This window comes from Neomonachus schauinslandi, chromosome 14 (genome assembly GCF_002201575.2).
Source record: "Neomonachus schauinslandi chromosome 14, ASM220157v2, whole genome shotgun sequence".
NCBI classification, from domain to species: Eukaryota; Metazoa; Chordata; class Mammalia; order Carnivora; family Phocidae; genus Neomonachus; species Neomonachus schauinslandi.
This window is the reverse complement of record NC_058416.1, coordinates 64,968,650-64,985,607: the sequence shown is the minus strand read 5'-3', so window position 1 is coordinate 64,985,607 and position 16,958 is coordinate 64,968,650. Positions and strand designations below refer to the sequence as shown.

Here is a 16,958-nt window from a genome sequence, read left to right as displayed (position 1 = left end):
GGGGGGGGGGGGGGGGGGGGGGGGGGGGGGGGGGGGGGGGGCAGGGAGGCAGCTGGGGAGGAGCAGGAGTGGGGATAGGTGGGCACAGCCTGGCCTGGGAGCGAGGCAGCGACTACCTGACTAGTGCATTGCAGAGTTTTAAGTACACACTTCCCAAAAGAGGTGCAGCTCTGGTGCATGGGCCAAAGGCATCCTGATCTCTGGTCATCTGCTTCCGCCTCTTCGTGGGGCTCCCCCGGCCCTGTGGGGCCACGAAGGCCGCAGGGTCAGTGTGCGGGGTGCGGCCTTCGGGAGTGCAGTCTTTCTCACCTTTGTTCAGTGTCTGCTGTGTGCAGCTCCTCACGCAGATCAACAGATAAGCACGCTGAGCCCCTGGGAGTTGGCAGCCAGCTAGGGGCACTGTGGGGGGGACCAAGTCTGTCTGACCTGGGCCTGGGCTTACACCGGAGACCCTTGTGTATTGAGCTGGGGGAGGAGGCAATGAGGATGGGGGCAGGGCTTGAGGTTTCGGGGGCTCCTCCCCCCGCTCCCCCAGCCTGACCCTTCTTTGGCCCAGGGTACATATGTGCCCTGGGTCTGGTGGGGTAGGCTGGGCCCCTTTTGGAACTTCCAGCAGGTGTTGGAGGTGGGGAGAGTCCATGCTGGAGCACCTACCCTGACTCCTCCCAGGTCCCAGGGGCAGGTGCTGAGGAATAAGGCCGCCCTCCCTAGCCCCCGCCCCCAAGGCAGCCAACCCCCTTCCACATGCCAGCTCCTGGCACATCAGCCTCAGGAAGTAGCCGAAATACATTGACCTGCTTTTCCAGGAGGCAGCGGCACCTGGTCCTCCCACCCTCACTGGTGAGAAGCCGCCAACAATTTCCATCCTAAATTGATTTCAAATAAGGACGAGTTATCACACACAATCATATAGGAATAATTTATCACTCATTAATAAAAGAGCAATTACTTATTCACGTCGCCCCTGCCTATGTGCCTCGGGTTCGGTGGCAGAAACGCAGCTGGGGCTCTCACTGAAGCCGAGGGAGGTCTGCGCTAGGCCAAGGTCAGGGCAAGCCCTCCCCAGGGGCCACAGACCCCCACTCCTGAGGCCCCATGTGCACACAGCCCCCTGCCAGGATTACCTGCTGGGCCACCTGTTCTTGGGGGTCCTCAGTCTGTAGTGGGTGGTCTCAGGTCTGTGAACTGGGCAGAGATGAGAAGGAGCTGGGGTGGGGCTTTGTCCAGATGTGGAAGGTCTGAGCACACTGCTGAATTTTCAGGCCAGAAGCTGTCCCGTCAAGTGTCTGACTTGTAGAGGCCTCTAGAGCCAAGAGCCCAGAGTGTCCCCAGAGATGGGGAACAGCCTCGGTGACCCTTGGCTGAGCATGGTGCCAAAGAGCTTTGTTCAGGGCCATGGAGATGCTGCTCAAGCAATCACAGGCCCACTTTCTCCTCCTGGCCCTCAGAGATGCCTGCTTCTAAACCACATTCATCTCCACTGTCGGGCAGACACACTTTATTTTCTCTTTTTTATTTATCTCTATTTCTGAAATTTCAGTGCAAAATATGTAGTCATTTTGAAAAGATAAAATGGTCAACCATATCTTGCTCAAAGTTAAAACCTGCACCCAGTCCTTTAGGGCTAGTCTGAGAATTGGCTTGCTCTGCCCCAGCCCCCATTCCTCCTTGAAGGCAGCCACTGTTGCTCTGTTCCCTGTTTTTCCTAGTGGTTGCCTTCATTATTTCCGTGGCTCCTACCCCAGCCCCCTCTTCCCTAGCATACTTCCCAGTGTGGGTGTCTCACTACCATCAGTTAAATTCATAACCAGTGTTTCCCAACCCAGGTCATATAAATGCCCTTCACCACCCCACCCCAGGTTGGAGGAGCAGGGGGTACTTACTTTGGTGACCTTTCTGCTCTTCTATGGCCTTTGGTTTCCCTGGAGTTTATAGCTGACTGTGTCTTTTCTCCCTTGTCCCATCTACTACCCTCATGCGCTTTCTCTCTCCACCTCGGGCGGTCTACTGGGTGTCTCATTTAACTCCAGGGAGGTCTGACCCCAGGCCTTTGTCTTGCTGTCTCCATATGGACCAGGCATGCTGTGGTCCCCTCATAACTGCCCAGGACTTCTGTCATCACCCAATGTTTCCTGGGCCCCACATTTTCCTCTTTCTGGGTTTATATCCTAGTTCTAGCTGAAGCACACCCCCAACTAACTCTCTAAGGAATTCACAGTGAAGAATCATTCTGAGTCCTCATATGTTAGCAAACCTATTCAGGCTGGATTGGCCTGATCCAGAATCCCATGTTGAAAAGGATGTCCCGGGCGCCTGGGTGGCTCAGTTGGTTAAGCGACTGCCTTCGGCTCAGGTCATGATCCTGGAGTCCCAGGATCAAGTCCCGCATCGGGCTCCCTGCTCGGCAGGGAGTCTGCTTCTCCCTCTGACCCTCCCCCCTCTCCTGCTCTCTCTCTCTCTCATTCTCTCTCTCAAATAAATAAATAAAATCTTTAAAAAAAAAAAAAAGAAAGAAAAGGATGTCCCTCAGAATTTTGAAGCCATTGCAATTTTGTTATCTTCTTGGCATCCAGTGCTCTTTAGAGAGGTCTGATGCCACATTGCTTTTCCCTCTGGAGCTTCAGGCCTCTTTTCACCCCCAGGGGACTGAAATCACATTGTGAATGTCACCTATTGTGCTAGGCACTTACTTGCCCAGTGGAGGGCTGGGTCTTCAGCTCTGGGAGATTTTCTGGTGTTATTTCTTTGATAAATTTTTTCTCCTTTATTTTCTCTGTTTTTTCAGATATTTGACCTATATTTGTCTTCTGAATCTCATCAATTTTTTTTTCTTTCTTTCTCTTTTTGTTTTTCTTTCTGGAAGACTTCCTTGACCTTGTTTTCCAACCCTTCTATTGATTTTTTTTTTTTTTTGGTAATTTTAGTAATTCTATATTTAACTTCCAGGTACTCTTCGTGTTTTCTGATGGCTCCTTGTTCATAGCACCCTGTTCTTGTTTTAAATCTCCTTCTATCCCTGAGAGGACACTGATTAGATTTTTTATTCCTAATTTTTATCTATTCCCTGCACTGTCTCTGCTTATTTTAGAGTTGTTTTCCCTCTTGTCTGCATTAGAGTCTTTTCCAGATGCCTGGTTTTCTGGTCATGTGTTCTAGGGAAGCACTGTTGAGAGTGGGGCTTATCAACTGGCAGGTTTGGTGTGATCAGGAAGTAGTCACCCTGAGCTCCCCCAGAAGCCCATGGTGGAGACACTTTCTCTGGGTGTTTCTCCAGGGGAGCAGCCCTATCTCCCTGGTCCTTGCCCTTCTGATAATACATACTTCATCATCATCATCTTGGCTCTTGAGGAGGGGGGGTGACCACTTGTCTCTAGCACAGGTGGTGGGTGGGCAGGGAGGAGAACCACCAAGTATGTGTCCATGTTCCTTGAGAAGAAGCAGCAACTTGAGGCCATGCTGAGCACAGGCAGCGATCTCTCATGCCTCAAGTTGGGCTGCACAGGTCTGTCTGGGAGCCTCCTCCCACAACTGAGGCTGAGCCTGATGGCGGGGGTGGGGGAAATGGCTCTGGGCATGCTTACAGTGTGCAGCCTGGCTGCTGGGCCCTCCTCCTCTCCCCTCCTCCCGCCCGGTTGCAACCTCTCCTGGACAAAGCAGGGCCGTCAGACCAGGCAACCAATCAGTATTGCTCTGGGATGCCACCTCTGAGTTATAGGCCTCATCTCCCTGGGTTCCTCACCTGAGATGGGGCTGACAGAGGGTCCCCTGGGGAGGCAGGACACCAGCCACAGCGCTGGAGGCATCTCAGGGCCCTGGAAAGGCTGGTGCTAGCCTGTTGTCATCCTCACCACATGGGTGTTGACACAGACCCAGAGCTGGCCAGCAGCATCCCCAGCCACTCCGTGAAGGGTTACAGAGCCACATCTGAGCCTGGGACCACCAGACCCCAGGGCCCACTAGCCCAGGGAACAACAGGCTTGGGCTGAGGATGAGGTGCAGTAGGGGTCAGGGAGCCCAGAGCATGGGGGTGCGCTCAACAGTTGCCCCTCTGCTGTATGGGTCTCTAGGGCTCAGGGCCTGCTCTGGTATCTGGGGCAGTGGCAGGGGTTCTTAGATCCTGTCCCCTGGCCTCAGCTGGTACGCATGGTCACCTCACCTCACTAGGCTTCAGTGCCCTTGTCTGAGGAGTAGGGTTGATGGTCATCCCCTTGCTGTGCTGTGGAATGTCATGAGACCTCAGGAAGTCTGTGCCTTGAGCAGTCCCAGGGAGGCCAAGGGTCCTATCTCTCCCCTCTCCCTCCCTGTCCCCTGGTACAGGCCCTGTGTGGACTGACTGGGCCTTGATGGGAGACGTGCTTGGCCAACAAGCCCCGCGCAGCCTCAAGGCTGGAATGGGCATCCTTGGGCCACAACCCTGCTCAGCGGTGTCTGGTGTCCACCCCACACTGGCCTGCTGCTCACCCACTTCTGGGGCTCCCCACCCTTGTATGAGGCTGGCTACACTCCAGAATGGCCTCAGGTTGGTCCCAGGCTCGTTCTGAGCTGTCTGTGATCTGAGGACCTTGCACATGACCGGTGTGATGATGATGGTGGTGGTGGTGGTGACAAGGATCATGGGCCTTTCCATTCAAGATTCTGGCCAGAGGTCCACAGGATGGTCCAGGGAAGCCTACTTGCAAGGAGGCCCCTACACTCAATGCCTCTCTCCTTTTCTGGACAGAGTCATCCCACCTGTACTTTTTCTTTGTTCTCAAATGGGAAGATTCTGCCAGCCGAGGCTTGGACCTTGTCCCACATCCTGGGAAGTGCATCAAACCTGACCTGCCGTGTCCCCTCCTCCCGGCCCAAGTGGACAGGCTGATGGTAGTGGGCCAGCAAGCTGCCCTCAGTGTGACCTGGCCACAGAGCCCCTAGAGGAGGGCACAGGGTTCTGGTGCTGTTGGATTGGCATGGAGGGGGTTGTGGCCCAGAGACCCCAAGACCACCCCTCCCTTAGATTGTCTTCCTGAAGCACAAGCAGGTGCCGTGTGCGTCAGTGCCTCCCCCCACCACCCCAGAGCCTGAGGACATCCTCCTTACAGCCAGCTTTGTTCGACAGTGTTTTAAGTGTCCTCTTTTTTTAAAGATTTTATTTATTTATTTGAGAGAGAGAGACTGAGAGAGAGAAAGCATGAGAAGGGGGAGGGTCGGGAGAGTCAGAGGGAGAAGCAGACTCCCTGCCGAGCAGGGAGCCCGATGCGGGACTCGATCCAGGGACTCCAGTATCATGACCTGAGCCGAAGGCAGTCGCTTAACCAACTGAGCCACCCAGGCGCCCTTAAGTGTCCTCTTTAATGCGTGTTCCATCACCAGCCCCTCAACAGCCTCTTTAGCAAAATCACTGTGTTTCTTTTGACCTACACACCATTTGGGGGTCATCTTCCCTCCAGCCCCGTGGGAGGCCACCAGGCTCTGTCCATCCCAACAGTGTGGTCGCAGCAGTGTGGCCCTCTCTGACCCTTGGGTTCCTTTTCGTTAGGTGGGGATTCAAGCGACCTCTGCAGGACCACTGTGAGGGTGAGGGTGGCAGCAGGTGCTCTGTGTGCTCCAATCACAAGCCAGGTCGGGAAACTGTTTCTCTAAAGGGCCAGATCCTGAACAATTTCAGCTCTGTGGGCCACACTGTGTGTGGGGACTACTCCACTCAGCGGTGGTAGTGCTAAAGCAGCACAATAAACACCCAGGTGTGGCCATATGCGGATAACCTGTTATTTACAAAGACAGGTCGCGGCTGGTGGGCTGGTGGGCTGGTTTGCCAGATGCCGACAGAATAGGAGGCATGAGGACCCATTGGCTCAGACAAGGGTTTCACTCTGGTCACCTGAACACGGTGCCCTGGCCGGTGGTGACCCAGATGGGAGCATCTCATCACTGCCTCTGGAAACCCTCGTCCCCTGGAAAGGGCCAGACCCCGTGGCCCTTCCCACTTGTCTCTGTCCAGGGGTTCTCACCAGCCCCCAATGGACATCTCCATGGTCTCAGCAGGTGCTGCCCCCCACCCCCCCACCATCCCCAGCACTCCAGCGTAGTGACAAAGCCCCTGAGCGCCCTTCATTCTTTACACCCCTCCCCGAGGCCTGACTGCCCTGGTCAGGGGTGTTTGCCAGAGCTCGGCTGTCCTGGGACAGTTCAGGTAGGCTGCAATCCAGCTGCTCCCTCAGGACTAGGGCTGATCCGAGGCAGACGGCCGAGAGGTGGGACTGGCTGATCCCAGAGGGCGAGGGAAGAATAAATCCCACTCTTACAGAGGCCACCGGCCTGCCTTGTCGGTGATGTTTTGACAAGTGCCGAGGGCTCGGGAGCATGTGGGGACACGCCCTCCTGTCTTGTCCCACCACAGAAGAGAGCAGACCCTCTGCAGCCCTGCTTCCTGGCAAGAGCTCCCCGTGTCTGTCTGGCCTCATCACAGCAACCCTCTGCTACTTGACCGACTCACCCACTGTGCCCTGACCCAACCCGGCTCTGGCAGCCGAAGGCCCAAAAGTGTATCCCTATTGTGTGTTCCTACAGTGTGCACCCCGAGTGTGTGTTTCTATAGCGGGCACCCTCAGTGGGTGTGACTATAGCATGCACCCCAGGTGTGCATTCTTCTAAGTGCACCCAAGAGTGCACTCCTGCACTGTGTCTGCCCTGTTGGAGGCTGATGCTCTGGGCCTCACAGGGATGGTCAGCTTCTGGTAGGTATCAGATGCAGGGCCCTGGGAGGAGGTGGGATGTATCGGGGTGGGGGCTAGGCGCCCAGTCCTGGATAGGAGCTGGCAGTGGGAAGGGGTCAGAGAGGGCAGATGGGCATGGTGGCAGGTATGTGGTAGTGGGAGTGCCCCATTCCTGAGCTGGCCCCCCTGGGGTGGGGCAGGGCCATATTGGCCACCAGCTGATTCCTCATTAACATCCTCTGGGGACTTGAGCCCATGCTGGCCGCCAGACTGAATTAGTTGAGGGACCAACTGATGAGTGGTTGTGGAGACAGGTTCCCCAGGTAATTAGGCAGTGGGTGTTTGTTGGTGGTCTTAATGGAGGGGGGTAGGGGATGCCCACCCCATGTGAGGGAGGGGATGCTGGCTGAATCCCTGGAGCGAGGGGGGTGTGTCCTGCACTGTGGGTGGATTTTCAGGTGAACAGAGCCTCCAGATGCTGAGCATCATCAGCCCGCAGTGTGGGGCTCCCTGGGGTGGGGGCCAAGGGAGGTGGGCATCAGGTGGAAACATGGGCTGGACAGGGTGAGGTTCCCAGCCGTCTGGTCCAGCAGCCCACCCTTGACCAAGGATGGATTTGTCTGGGGCCAGGTCAGGATTCCATGGTCCCTTAAATCCCCCATGTGGCACATGCCATGCAGCAGGGCGACCACCGATGGTCAGCCTGCTCCTTGACCATACGTGTTATAAGCCGGGTCTCACACTGACAGTGTCCAGCGTGGCCCCTATCGTGGGGTATCCCCTCAGGAACACACCCTTAGTGTAAGCTCTGCAGCCAAGACCTCCAGCTCTCGAGTGGGCCAGTCCCCTCCCCTGGCAGCCTTGGTTTCTTTGCTTTGAAAGGGACCCAGCGCCCTCCCAGGTGCCGTGTTAGCTGGAAATTTTAAGCGGGAACATAGCTTGGGTTTCAGGGGTGGGGGTGATGGTAAGGTGGGGACGGGGGAGCTTTAACTCTCTACTGCCAAGCAAGGCCTTTTAGTGATTAGACACCATGGGGTTGGTTGGTGTCTAAAACCAGATTAGACACCTGGTACTGTGAGCAAGTGGCTTCCCCTACCAAACCTCATTTTCCTCTCCTGTAAAATAGGAAAATAAAATAGGTCCCAAGGAGGATTCAGGAGACCTCTGTTGGCCCTGAGTCCACCTGAGCACTGAGTGCATTCAGGAGGCTGCTCCCGCTCCCTCTGCCTATGCTGGGCCTCAGTTTCCCCTGGTGCATGCAGTGTGGCCTGCTGGAACTGCTCAGCCCTGGGTCCAGTGCCCTCCTTCCCTGGCAGGTGACCTTGCCTGTTATCGACCTGGCCTGCCCCTGCAGCTACTGCCCCGACAAGATCGATAAGGAGTGGGGCCTTGAGGGGCATGACCGGCAGCAGGGGCTGACAGCCACACACCCCCGGGAGATGCAGGCCCTCTCAGGGGTGGGCTGCCCGCCCCGGGGAGCTGCTGCCACCCTCCACCCCCTGGAGCCAAGGAAGGGGCCTAGGAAACGCCAAGGGCGTGCACACTGCCTCCTGCGTGCGTCTATGGGTTGGAGGACAGACAGAAGGTGGGAGGTGAGTGTGAGCAAGGAGTGAAGACTGAGGGGGGGACAGATGGACGGTGGGGGGTGGGGGGTGAGCCAGTCACTGGTGGAGGGCTGGCGGGGGTGGGGAGCAGGCACGGGACAGGAAAGCGTGAGTACAGCACTGCTGGGGTGCCCTGACTCTCTGCGGTGTGTGGAGGCCCCCAGCCCTCCACCCCCGCCCAGAGCTATTTCTGGCCTTGGTGTGCTGAGCTGTGACCTCTTGTTCTGCCGTGTAACTGTGGTCTGGGACGTGACCCTTCTGGGGACGTTCCCGGTGATCGAGAGGGTCCTGAGCTGGCCAACGTCCCGGCTGTGCTGCAGCTGCCCGGCCCCCCTCTCGCAGCCTACTCACCCCAGGCTCCTGGGGGGGGTCAGGGGGGGACAGGCAGCAACTCAGAGCCTCCCGGGAGATGTCCCCTCCCAGCCCCAGATGGCACAGAAGGGAGCTAGGTACCCCTGGTGCCTGCCTACGCCCTCGCAGCCTGGGCTCCATTCCTGGCTTGGCTGGACATGGCCCCTCCTGTGTGGCCCCTTCTGGGTGGCACCGTGGCCCCTTCTCGTTCCCACCCTTCCTCCTGGACCATCGCCAGGTGGGAGCAGTCCAGGGCTTAACTACTCTCTCTCTCAGTTTCCTAATCTGTAAAATGGGCTTGTGATATTATAAAGAAAATGGACTCTGAAGCAGCTCTGACTCACGCCTTCCATGCCAACTGGTAGGCTCTCGGACTGCCCCCTGGAATAGGGTGTTTCTGCCACCCCACTGCAGCAGGGAGCCAGTGCCCTCGGGCAACCAAGGCTGCCAGCCCTGTGCTCGATCCATGACCTCATGGGCTGGAGGTGGCGGGCGGTGGCACAAGTGTCCGGTAGCACCTCAACGGAGCTGCACCCCTGCATACGTCGGCCCAGCCCAGGCTAGGGGAGCCCCGAGAGAAGTAGAGGCCAGGAAACACCCCAAAGACCTCCCCTGCGCCTGCAGCCTCTGGCAATCCCTGCTCCCGAGCTGCTGACTTCAGCAGCCGCCTGCCCGCCTGCCCACTGGCTCCTGCGGTTGCCGGTGAGTCCCCAGAAGCCTCCGCCCCTCCTGGCTCCCCTCCCCACTCCTCCCCTTTCCTCCCCCCACACCCTGCAGTGACCACGAAGGAGAACCCGGGCCTTTTGCCGCCCAGAGGATGGGGCAGGGTACGCCCTGCAGGTGCTCTTTGGGACCACACCCAGGCCTGATGGGATTTGGGCTCCAGGGCCGCATCAGCCCTCATTCGGGCTTCCTCGGCTGCCCCAGCGGGAGAGGCCCTGAGCAGAATCCAGTCACCGCCTCCCTCCACAGCCTGCCGGGCAGGAGTGGCCCGTCCTTCCCCAACGGTGGCCTTTGTGTCATCCCCACCGCTCCTGAGGCAGACCTGAGCTGAGAGGGGAGCCCCTCCCATGACCCCACGGGCCTCTCCACGGGGGTGCAGAGGGGCACTGGGGAAGACCCCTGACAGGGCCCTTCTGAGCTGAGGCCTAAGGAAAGAGGAGGCAAGAATCAGCCCCAGGGATGGCAGGAGAGGCACTGGTTTGGGTGTGTGCGAAGCTCAGGTGGCCAGGCGGCCTGGTGTGGGAGTGTGCCTTGCTGCGGTTCCCGTGCGTGAGCCAGGGCTGTGGCGGGGCTGTTTTCTTGCCATGTGTTTGGAGGCGAGCTGGTACTGAATGCTCACTGAGGACAGGAACCCAGTGAGGCTGGGCACAAGTGGGAGGTGGGGCTGAGGGGATGGGCTAGGAGGACAGGCTGGGGGCAGGCTGGGGGGACCGGATGGCTGGCCGGGGGCACTTTTTAGGGTTCAGAGGGGTCAGATGAGTGACTGGGTCCAGTCCCTGGGGTGGGGTTAGGGATCACCATCCCCGCAACCTGGCAGGGCCTCCTGTGTCCCTAGGGCCCCTGCTGTGACTATGAACACAGGTCGCAAAGTTGGGTTTGATTATCTCCTAAAAAGATGCCCCCTCTGCTTGCTCAGCAGAGGGGTTGCCATGGATACCAGCAGGCAGGCCCCAAGGGGGGCCGGGCTGGAGCCAATTACCGTGGCTGCAGCAAGGAGAGAGCCCACCGCTGGCCGCTGCCCTGACAGCAGGCCCGTGCAAGGGGACCGACCCTCAGAAGTTGGTTTCTGAAAAGCAGTTGGCTCAGCGGGAACAGAGCCGTGTTTGTGCCTGATGCCGATTCCCAGCAGCGCTGAGCCACACAGCTGCTCTGCCGCTTGCCCCCACGGCCTAGCTCGGCCCCAGAGCCTCACTTGGGCCCTTCTTGGAGTGGGGGTACTCCAAGCAAGTGGCTCACAGCCTCCTGGGGGCCCAGGCTGGGGAGGGCTGGAGGCTGGAGGAGCAGCTGGCTCTGGCGAGGTCCGCTGAACCTGACACCAGCCGAGCTCCCAGACCACGGCTTCGGGCCTGGCAGCCGCCGGACCGCTCAGGGGGTGATGTGGCAGGCGTGGTCACGATGGGTGGCCGCTGACATAGCCTGGTTGGTGGCGTGGCCCAGTTCGTGGCAGGGCGCGGTTGAGGACATTGGCACTGCTGTGACGTAGCGTGGTTGGTGACGTGGGCCATCCTTGGTGGTGAGGTCCAGAGCCCAGCCTGGTGAGTACCCGGGGCCCCCATCCCACCCCATCCCACGTCTTCCTCTTCCGTGAGTCCTCGGGGACAGGAAGCGCTGTTTTCATAGGCATCGTTACATCCGGTGACAGGTGAGAGGCATAATCAGGCCCGACCTTCCTGAGAAGGCCGGTAAGGAGAGAGCCTGAAGAGGATGTCAGCAGTTTAAGTAGAACAGCAGGCTGAGGGGGCCCCCCTCACAGCCTCCTGTGCATGGCCAGCCCGGGGAAGGGTGTCCTGGGTTTGGGGAGTTCTGGACCAGGCCTGCCTCTCTGGACCCCCATCCTGGGGCTGCAGGTACCAGGCAGCTAACAAATGGCCCCGCCCTGGAGGCTGAGACAACACAAGAGACAGAGGAGCCCCCAGGATGTGGGTGCCTATCCTGGGGACCAGAGTCCAGGAGGGCACCTTCCTTATGACCACTGAACATGCTGGCCTTGCTAGGGCTCTGGGCTTGGGGCATGCATCGGCACCGGCCCAGACAGAGAGGATCCAGTGTGGCGAGGGCCCCAGCATGAGTGGGGGGCCCCCAAGGTCACAGGTCTGGGTGGGGGAAGGTGGCCCGTGGTCCTCTCCTTCCTCCCACCTGGCTCCAGCCCCAGCACTTAGCCGGCCTCCTGTCTGCAGAATCCTGCTCTTAGCTAACTGCCAGGAAAGGTGTTAGCTGTCAACGAAGGTGTTAGCTGATAACTCAAGTGTTAGCTGATAAGCCGTAACCCTCCCAGGGGGATTCACATTTTAATAGACTCACTCCTGAAGGAGGAAAGAACCTTTGGCATTCAAAGAGGGGGGCTCTAACGGTGGGATGATAGGCAGAGAGCTTCATATTGGGGTGTGTGGCCCCGATGGTGAAGCCAGGGTGGATACAGTGCCCCAGGGGTATAGGGTCTTCGGTGAGGCTCTGTGTGTGTCTGGCCTCGAGATGGTGGCAGGGGCGGGGTGGTATGAGGAATTGTGCAGGCATCGACTGGCTGGAAAGGAGTAAGCACCTCACCCGGGGAGGAGATCAAGCAGAGAGAATGAGGCCGAAGGGAGGAGGCTGCAGGAGGAGCTCCATGCCAAGTCAGGATGTGTGGAGGAGGGAGCAGCCTGCCTGGAGGGGGCTCGCAGGGCGGGCGGGGCTGCTGCTGCCTGCCCTCCTGACCCTGCCCTCAGGCACCCAGGCTCCTGATCCTGTAAGAACAGAGTTGCTCTGGAGCCCACAGTGCCTGTAAGTTTTGTGTGTCGTGTGGGTGGGACCCAGACCCCCCTACAGGAGGGCTGCTGGGGGTTGTGGCTCCCGGCTCTAAGGCCCTCGCGGTTTCCTCATTAAAGCACGGCTTTCTGCAGTGGTGAGGCCTCCTCAGAATCCGGGCAGCCCTGGCGCCTCAGGGGCTCCGGGAGCCTGGGCAGGGGGCCTGCACAGAGCACAGGGTCTGGGCCACAGCCCCTCCCTTCCTGCAGCTTGGGAGGGCTCTCAGGAGGCGCTGCTGCAGAAGCTGCTGGAAGCCCAGCAGCTGGCTGCCTGTCAGGCCTGGGAGTGAGCCTCGGCTCTGTGTGAGCTCAGCCGGCCTGATCCTCAGCTGATAGGCCAGTGGGGCAGGGCACAGGCCCGGGGCGCTCGCTGGTGTCCTGAGAAGGTATCTGCAGGCATGAGTGTCCGTCTCAGGAGGGCTTCATATGGGCCTTGGTAGTGACCCCGCTAACCTCGAGCGGCTGGTGTGAGCCTGTCAGCTTGTATGTTTGAGCGCTGGGCAGGGCGGCGTGGGGCATCTGCAGGTGAGCTTTCTCAGTGTGGAGCGTGGAACTCCCCAGGCAGGTTTCAGCCAAGTCGTTTCCATGTGGCAGGTGGAGCAGGGGTCACAGCACCTGAGTCTTCAGGGGTGACAGCACGTCCTAGGCCCGGCTCAAGGCTCCTCCCGAGGACTGATCCCAGGGGCCAGCCTGGCTCCAGCATGACCCCCAGCCTCACGGTGCCCCCTGCCTGTTAACCACCTCCTCCTCTGCCCACAGGGAGCCAGCTGCTGGCCTGGGTGCTGTGGCTGCAGGCGTGGCGCGTGGCCGCCCCGTGCCCGGGGGCCTGCGTATGCTACAACGAGCCCAAGGTGACGACGAGCTGTCCGCAGCAGGGCCTCCAGGCCGTGCCCACTGACATCCCAGCCGCCAGCCAGCGCGTCTTCCTGCACGGCAACCGCATTGTGCACGTGCCCGCGGCCGGCTTCCGCGCCTGCCGCAACCTCACCATCCTGTGGCTGCATTCGAATGCGCTGGCCCGCATCGACGCGGCTGCCTTCACCGGCCTGGCCCTTCTCGAGCAGCTGGACCTCAGCGACAACCCGCAGCTGCGTGCCGTGGACCCCGCCACGTTCCATGGCCTGAGCCGCCTGCACACACTGCACCTGGACCGCTGCGGCCTGCAGGAGCTGGGCCCTGGCCTGTTCCGTGGCCTGGCCGCCCTGCAGTACCTCTACCTACAGGACAACGGGCTGCAGGCGCTGCCCGACGACGCCTTCCGCGACCTGGGCAACCTCACGCACCTCTTCCTGCACGGCAACCGCATCCCCAGCGTGCCTGAGCGCGCCTTCCGCGGCCTGCACAGCCTCGACCGCCTCCTTCTACATCAGAACCGCGTGGCCCGCGTGCACCCGCATGCCTTCCGTGACCTCGGCCGCCTCATGACGCTCTACCTGTTTGCCAACAACCTCTCGGCGCTGTCCGCAGAGGCCCTGGCGCCCCTGCGGGCCCTGCAGTACCTGCGGCTCAATGATAACCCCTGGGTGTGTGACTGCCGGGCACGGCCTCTCTGGGCCTGGCTGCAGCAGTTCCGGGGCTCCTCATCCGAGCTGCCCTGCAGCCTGCCCCCACGCCTGGCCGGCCGTGACCTCAAGCGCTTGGCCGCCGCCAACCTGGAGGGCTGCGCCGTGGCTGCCAGGCCCTCCCGTCCCTTCTGGACCGGCGGGCCTACTGACGAAGAGCCTCTGGGGCTGCCCAAGTGCTGCCAGCCGGATGCGGCGGACAAGGCCTCGGTGTTGGAGGCGGGGAGCCCGGCCTCCGCCGGCAATGCGCTCAAGGGACGTGTGCCATCCGGCGACAGCCCGCCAGGCAACAGCTCCGGCCCGCGGCACATCAACGACTCCCCCTTCGGGACCCTGCCCGGCTCGGCTGAGCCCCCGCTGACCGGGATGCGGCCCGAGGGCTCCGAGCCACCAGGGCCCCCCACCACGGGCCCTCGCCGGAAGCCAGGCTGTTCCCGCAGGAACCGCACCCGTGGCCAGTGCCGTCTGGGCCAGGCGAGCGGTGGGGGCGTCGGCGCTGCGGATGCAGAGGCCTCGGGCGCCCTGCCCAGCCTCGCCTGCGGCCTGGCCCCCCTGGGCCTCGCGCTGGCGCTGTGGACGGTGCTGGGGCCCTGCTGACCAGCCACCAAGCGGGAGGCCTTTCTCAGCAGTCAGGTGTGTGTACATACGGGGTCCCCTGGGCACCGCCAGCCAGCACCGGGCGGCAGGCCCTCCCTGATGGACGCGTCCCGCCCGCCCACCCCATCTCCACCCCATCATGTTTACAGGGTGCGGCGGCAGCGTTTGTTCCAGAACGCCCCCTCCCACCCGGATCGCGGTATATAGAGATATGCATTTTATTTTACTTGTGTAAAAATATCGGACGATGTGGAATAAAGAGATCTTTTCTTATGCTGTGGCCTCTCGGGCTGGGGCGCTGTAGGCAGTGAGAGGCATGGGGGCCCTGGGCTGCAGCCCCGCCGCAGTCACAGGCACGTGGAAGCCCCGGCAGGGAAGGGAGCTGCCTGCTGGTGCAGCCTGCCCTTTCAGCCCCGTAGCACCCGTGGTGGTCACCGGGGATGTGTCATGCCCCGCCCCCTCCCCAACCCAGCCGCGAAGACTAGCCCACCAGGCACCTTAGCCACCCTCCCTCCCAGCTGGGTCGATAGCGGCATCTGTCCAGGGAGAGGCGTGTGTCCGGCACAGGCCACACAGCAGGCCCGCGGAGCAGGTTGGGGCTGCCTTTGCGGGGGTGTCTGCACTGCCGCCACACGGACCCCCGGAGCTCCCAGGCTTCCACCGCCACCAGCGCCCCCCAGATCCCCCCCCAGCTCCAGGTGGGTTGGGGTGGTCCCAGGAGGACCCCGTGCGGGTAGACAGGGTGGCCCTGAAGGAGAGCTGAGTGGGTGAGGCCAGGCCCCTCCCTCCGAGGTGTGGCAGGGCTCGTGTGTACCCTCACCCCACGGCACACAGTCTCATGCCAGACCCGCAGCCGTGCCCGCGTAGGCACGTGCCCGGGCACGTGCGCACTTACACCACGCCACACCCCAAACCCGGGCCTGCATGGTCTGCATGACCCTGCGCACACACGCGCACACGGCACGTACGCAGGCAGGGCGAGGACCACGCGTATGCACACACATGCACACACATGTGTGCTTGCAAACACAGCACACACAGCACAGGCAAAGATATGCACACGCACGCACGTTTTCTCAAGGCCTGGGCCCGTGAGGACTCAGACACAAAAGGGAAAGAGGCCACGTGGCCTGTGGCTGAAGCTCCCCCATCCCCCTGGGGCAGGGGCCTTGGGGAGCAGGGTGAGGGAGGAAGCACAGTGAGTTGGGGGAGGGAGTAGGGGGAGCGTTGCTGGTGGAACCCGATGGCGGTGGGGGCGGCCAGGGCTCCAGAAGCCCAAGGGAGGGAGGGGGGGGGGGGACTTGCTCAGCAACCAGGCTCCAGGCTCCCCTACCCAGCTCCTCTGTGCACACGGTGTGGGCTCAGGCCCTCCCCACCCCGGGGCTCAGGGCAGAGGTAAGGGCCTCTTCTTGAGCCTGGGCACACTGGCGCTGCCTGCCCCCCCATCCCCCACCCGCCGGTATGGGCCCTTGCGGGTTGTCCCTCTGCACAAAGGATGCCAGCACATCTAAGCTCAAAGACCTGACTGCTTTGAGACTGCCCAGGCTCAGAGGGGGCAGCTCAGGCAGACCCCACAGGGGTAGGGACACGGTGTGCCCAAAGCTCCTGTCTCAGCCCCTCTGGACCTAGGAGACCCTATTGCTCCCCCTTGATAGCCTTCACAGAGGCAGCTCGGTGGTCTGGTGTGGTGGTGTTGGACAGCCTTGGCCCTACGCCCGAAGGCCCACCATCAGTGCTCCCTGGCTCCTTGTCCCTGGGCATCGGTGGGCAGAGGGAGCCTAGGATGAGAGTTTTTTTAATCCAGTTTTCACCTGAGCAGACCCTGCCCTGCCCAAGAAGATGTAGCCAAACTGCTAGGTCTGGGGAAGGGGCAGGGCTCCAAGCTGAGGCTGGGGGGCTTTTGCATAGCATGGTGGCCCCTGGGCTCCCACCACCTTCCTGGCAGCCAGGAAATGGCAGATGCCCATTGGCAAAGAGCTTTGCCGAGAGCAGATACCCACCTGAGCTCCTCAGCTTGCATGCCTCCCAGGATAGGGCACTCACTCACTATGTTGAGCCTGCTCCTCTCTGAGAGACACCTCAAGGCACTTTGAAGGCTAACTGTGTCTATCACCACAAACTGGCCCTCACGTCTGGAAGCCCACTGGCAGCTCGGGAGACCCCAGGGCCCCATGCTGAGCTGCGTGTGCCTTGGCTGACCCCCCACATGCCCTGGATGGGCCCTGCCTCCACAGCACATGTTCCTCGTGGTGCTGCCAGAGCCCACAGCCCCTCCCTTGGGACTCTGCACCCTCCTTTCCCCCAGGAGGGAGAAACCTAGGCCATGGCAAGGAGTGGGGACAAGGGGCCAACCAGGTTTTCAGAGGGTGAAGCAGGTGGATGTGTGAGCCCAGGTGGAACTGGAGGGGGTAGGGGGTCGCATCCCACAGACCTTGGAGTCTTTGTCCTGAGAGGGGCAAAGGCATGATCTGATTTCCAGAGAAGGTCCCTCTGGTTGCTGTGTGCGCAGTAGAGGCTTGTGCAGTGGGAGGGGGGCCAGGCCCGAGTAGGGTGGGGTGGGGGGCTCAGGAGGGACATGGCTGCATTTCGATTTGGATCTGGCAGAAGGCAGAGATGGTGGGCAGGTCTCCCGGCGTCTGCCCT

The 16,958-nt window shown here is 60.8% G+C and overlaps 1 protein-coding gene across 1 annotated transcript in view; it reads left to right on the top strand.

The window, feature by feature from the left end:
- RTN4R (reticulon 4 receptor) overlaps window positions 1–14,315 on the top strand; it is a 26,396-nt gene extending 12,081 nt beyond the window's left edge. Inside the window, exons 2-6 of the mRNA XM_021690876.1 lie at window positions 8,012–8,152; window positions 9,275–9,352; window positions 9,537–9,657; window positions 12,367–12,429; window positions 12,916–14,315. Of these exons, the coding sequence (XP_021546551.1) occupies window positions 8,012–8,152; window positions 9,275–9,352; window positions 9,537–9,657; window positions 12,367–12,429; window positions 12,916–14,315 (1,803 nt within the window). The remainder of the gene's footprint in view (window positions 1–8,011; window positions 8,153–9,274; window positions 9,353–9,536; window positions 9,658–12,366; window positions 12,430–12,915) is intronic.
- Window positions 14,316–16,958: the final 2,643 nt, after the last annotated feature.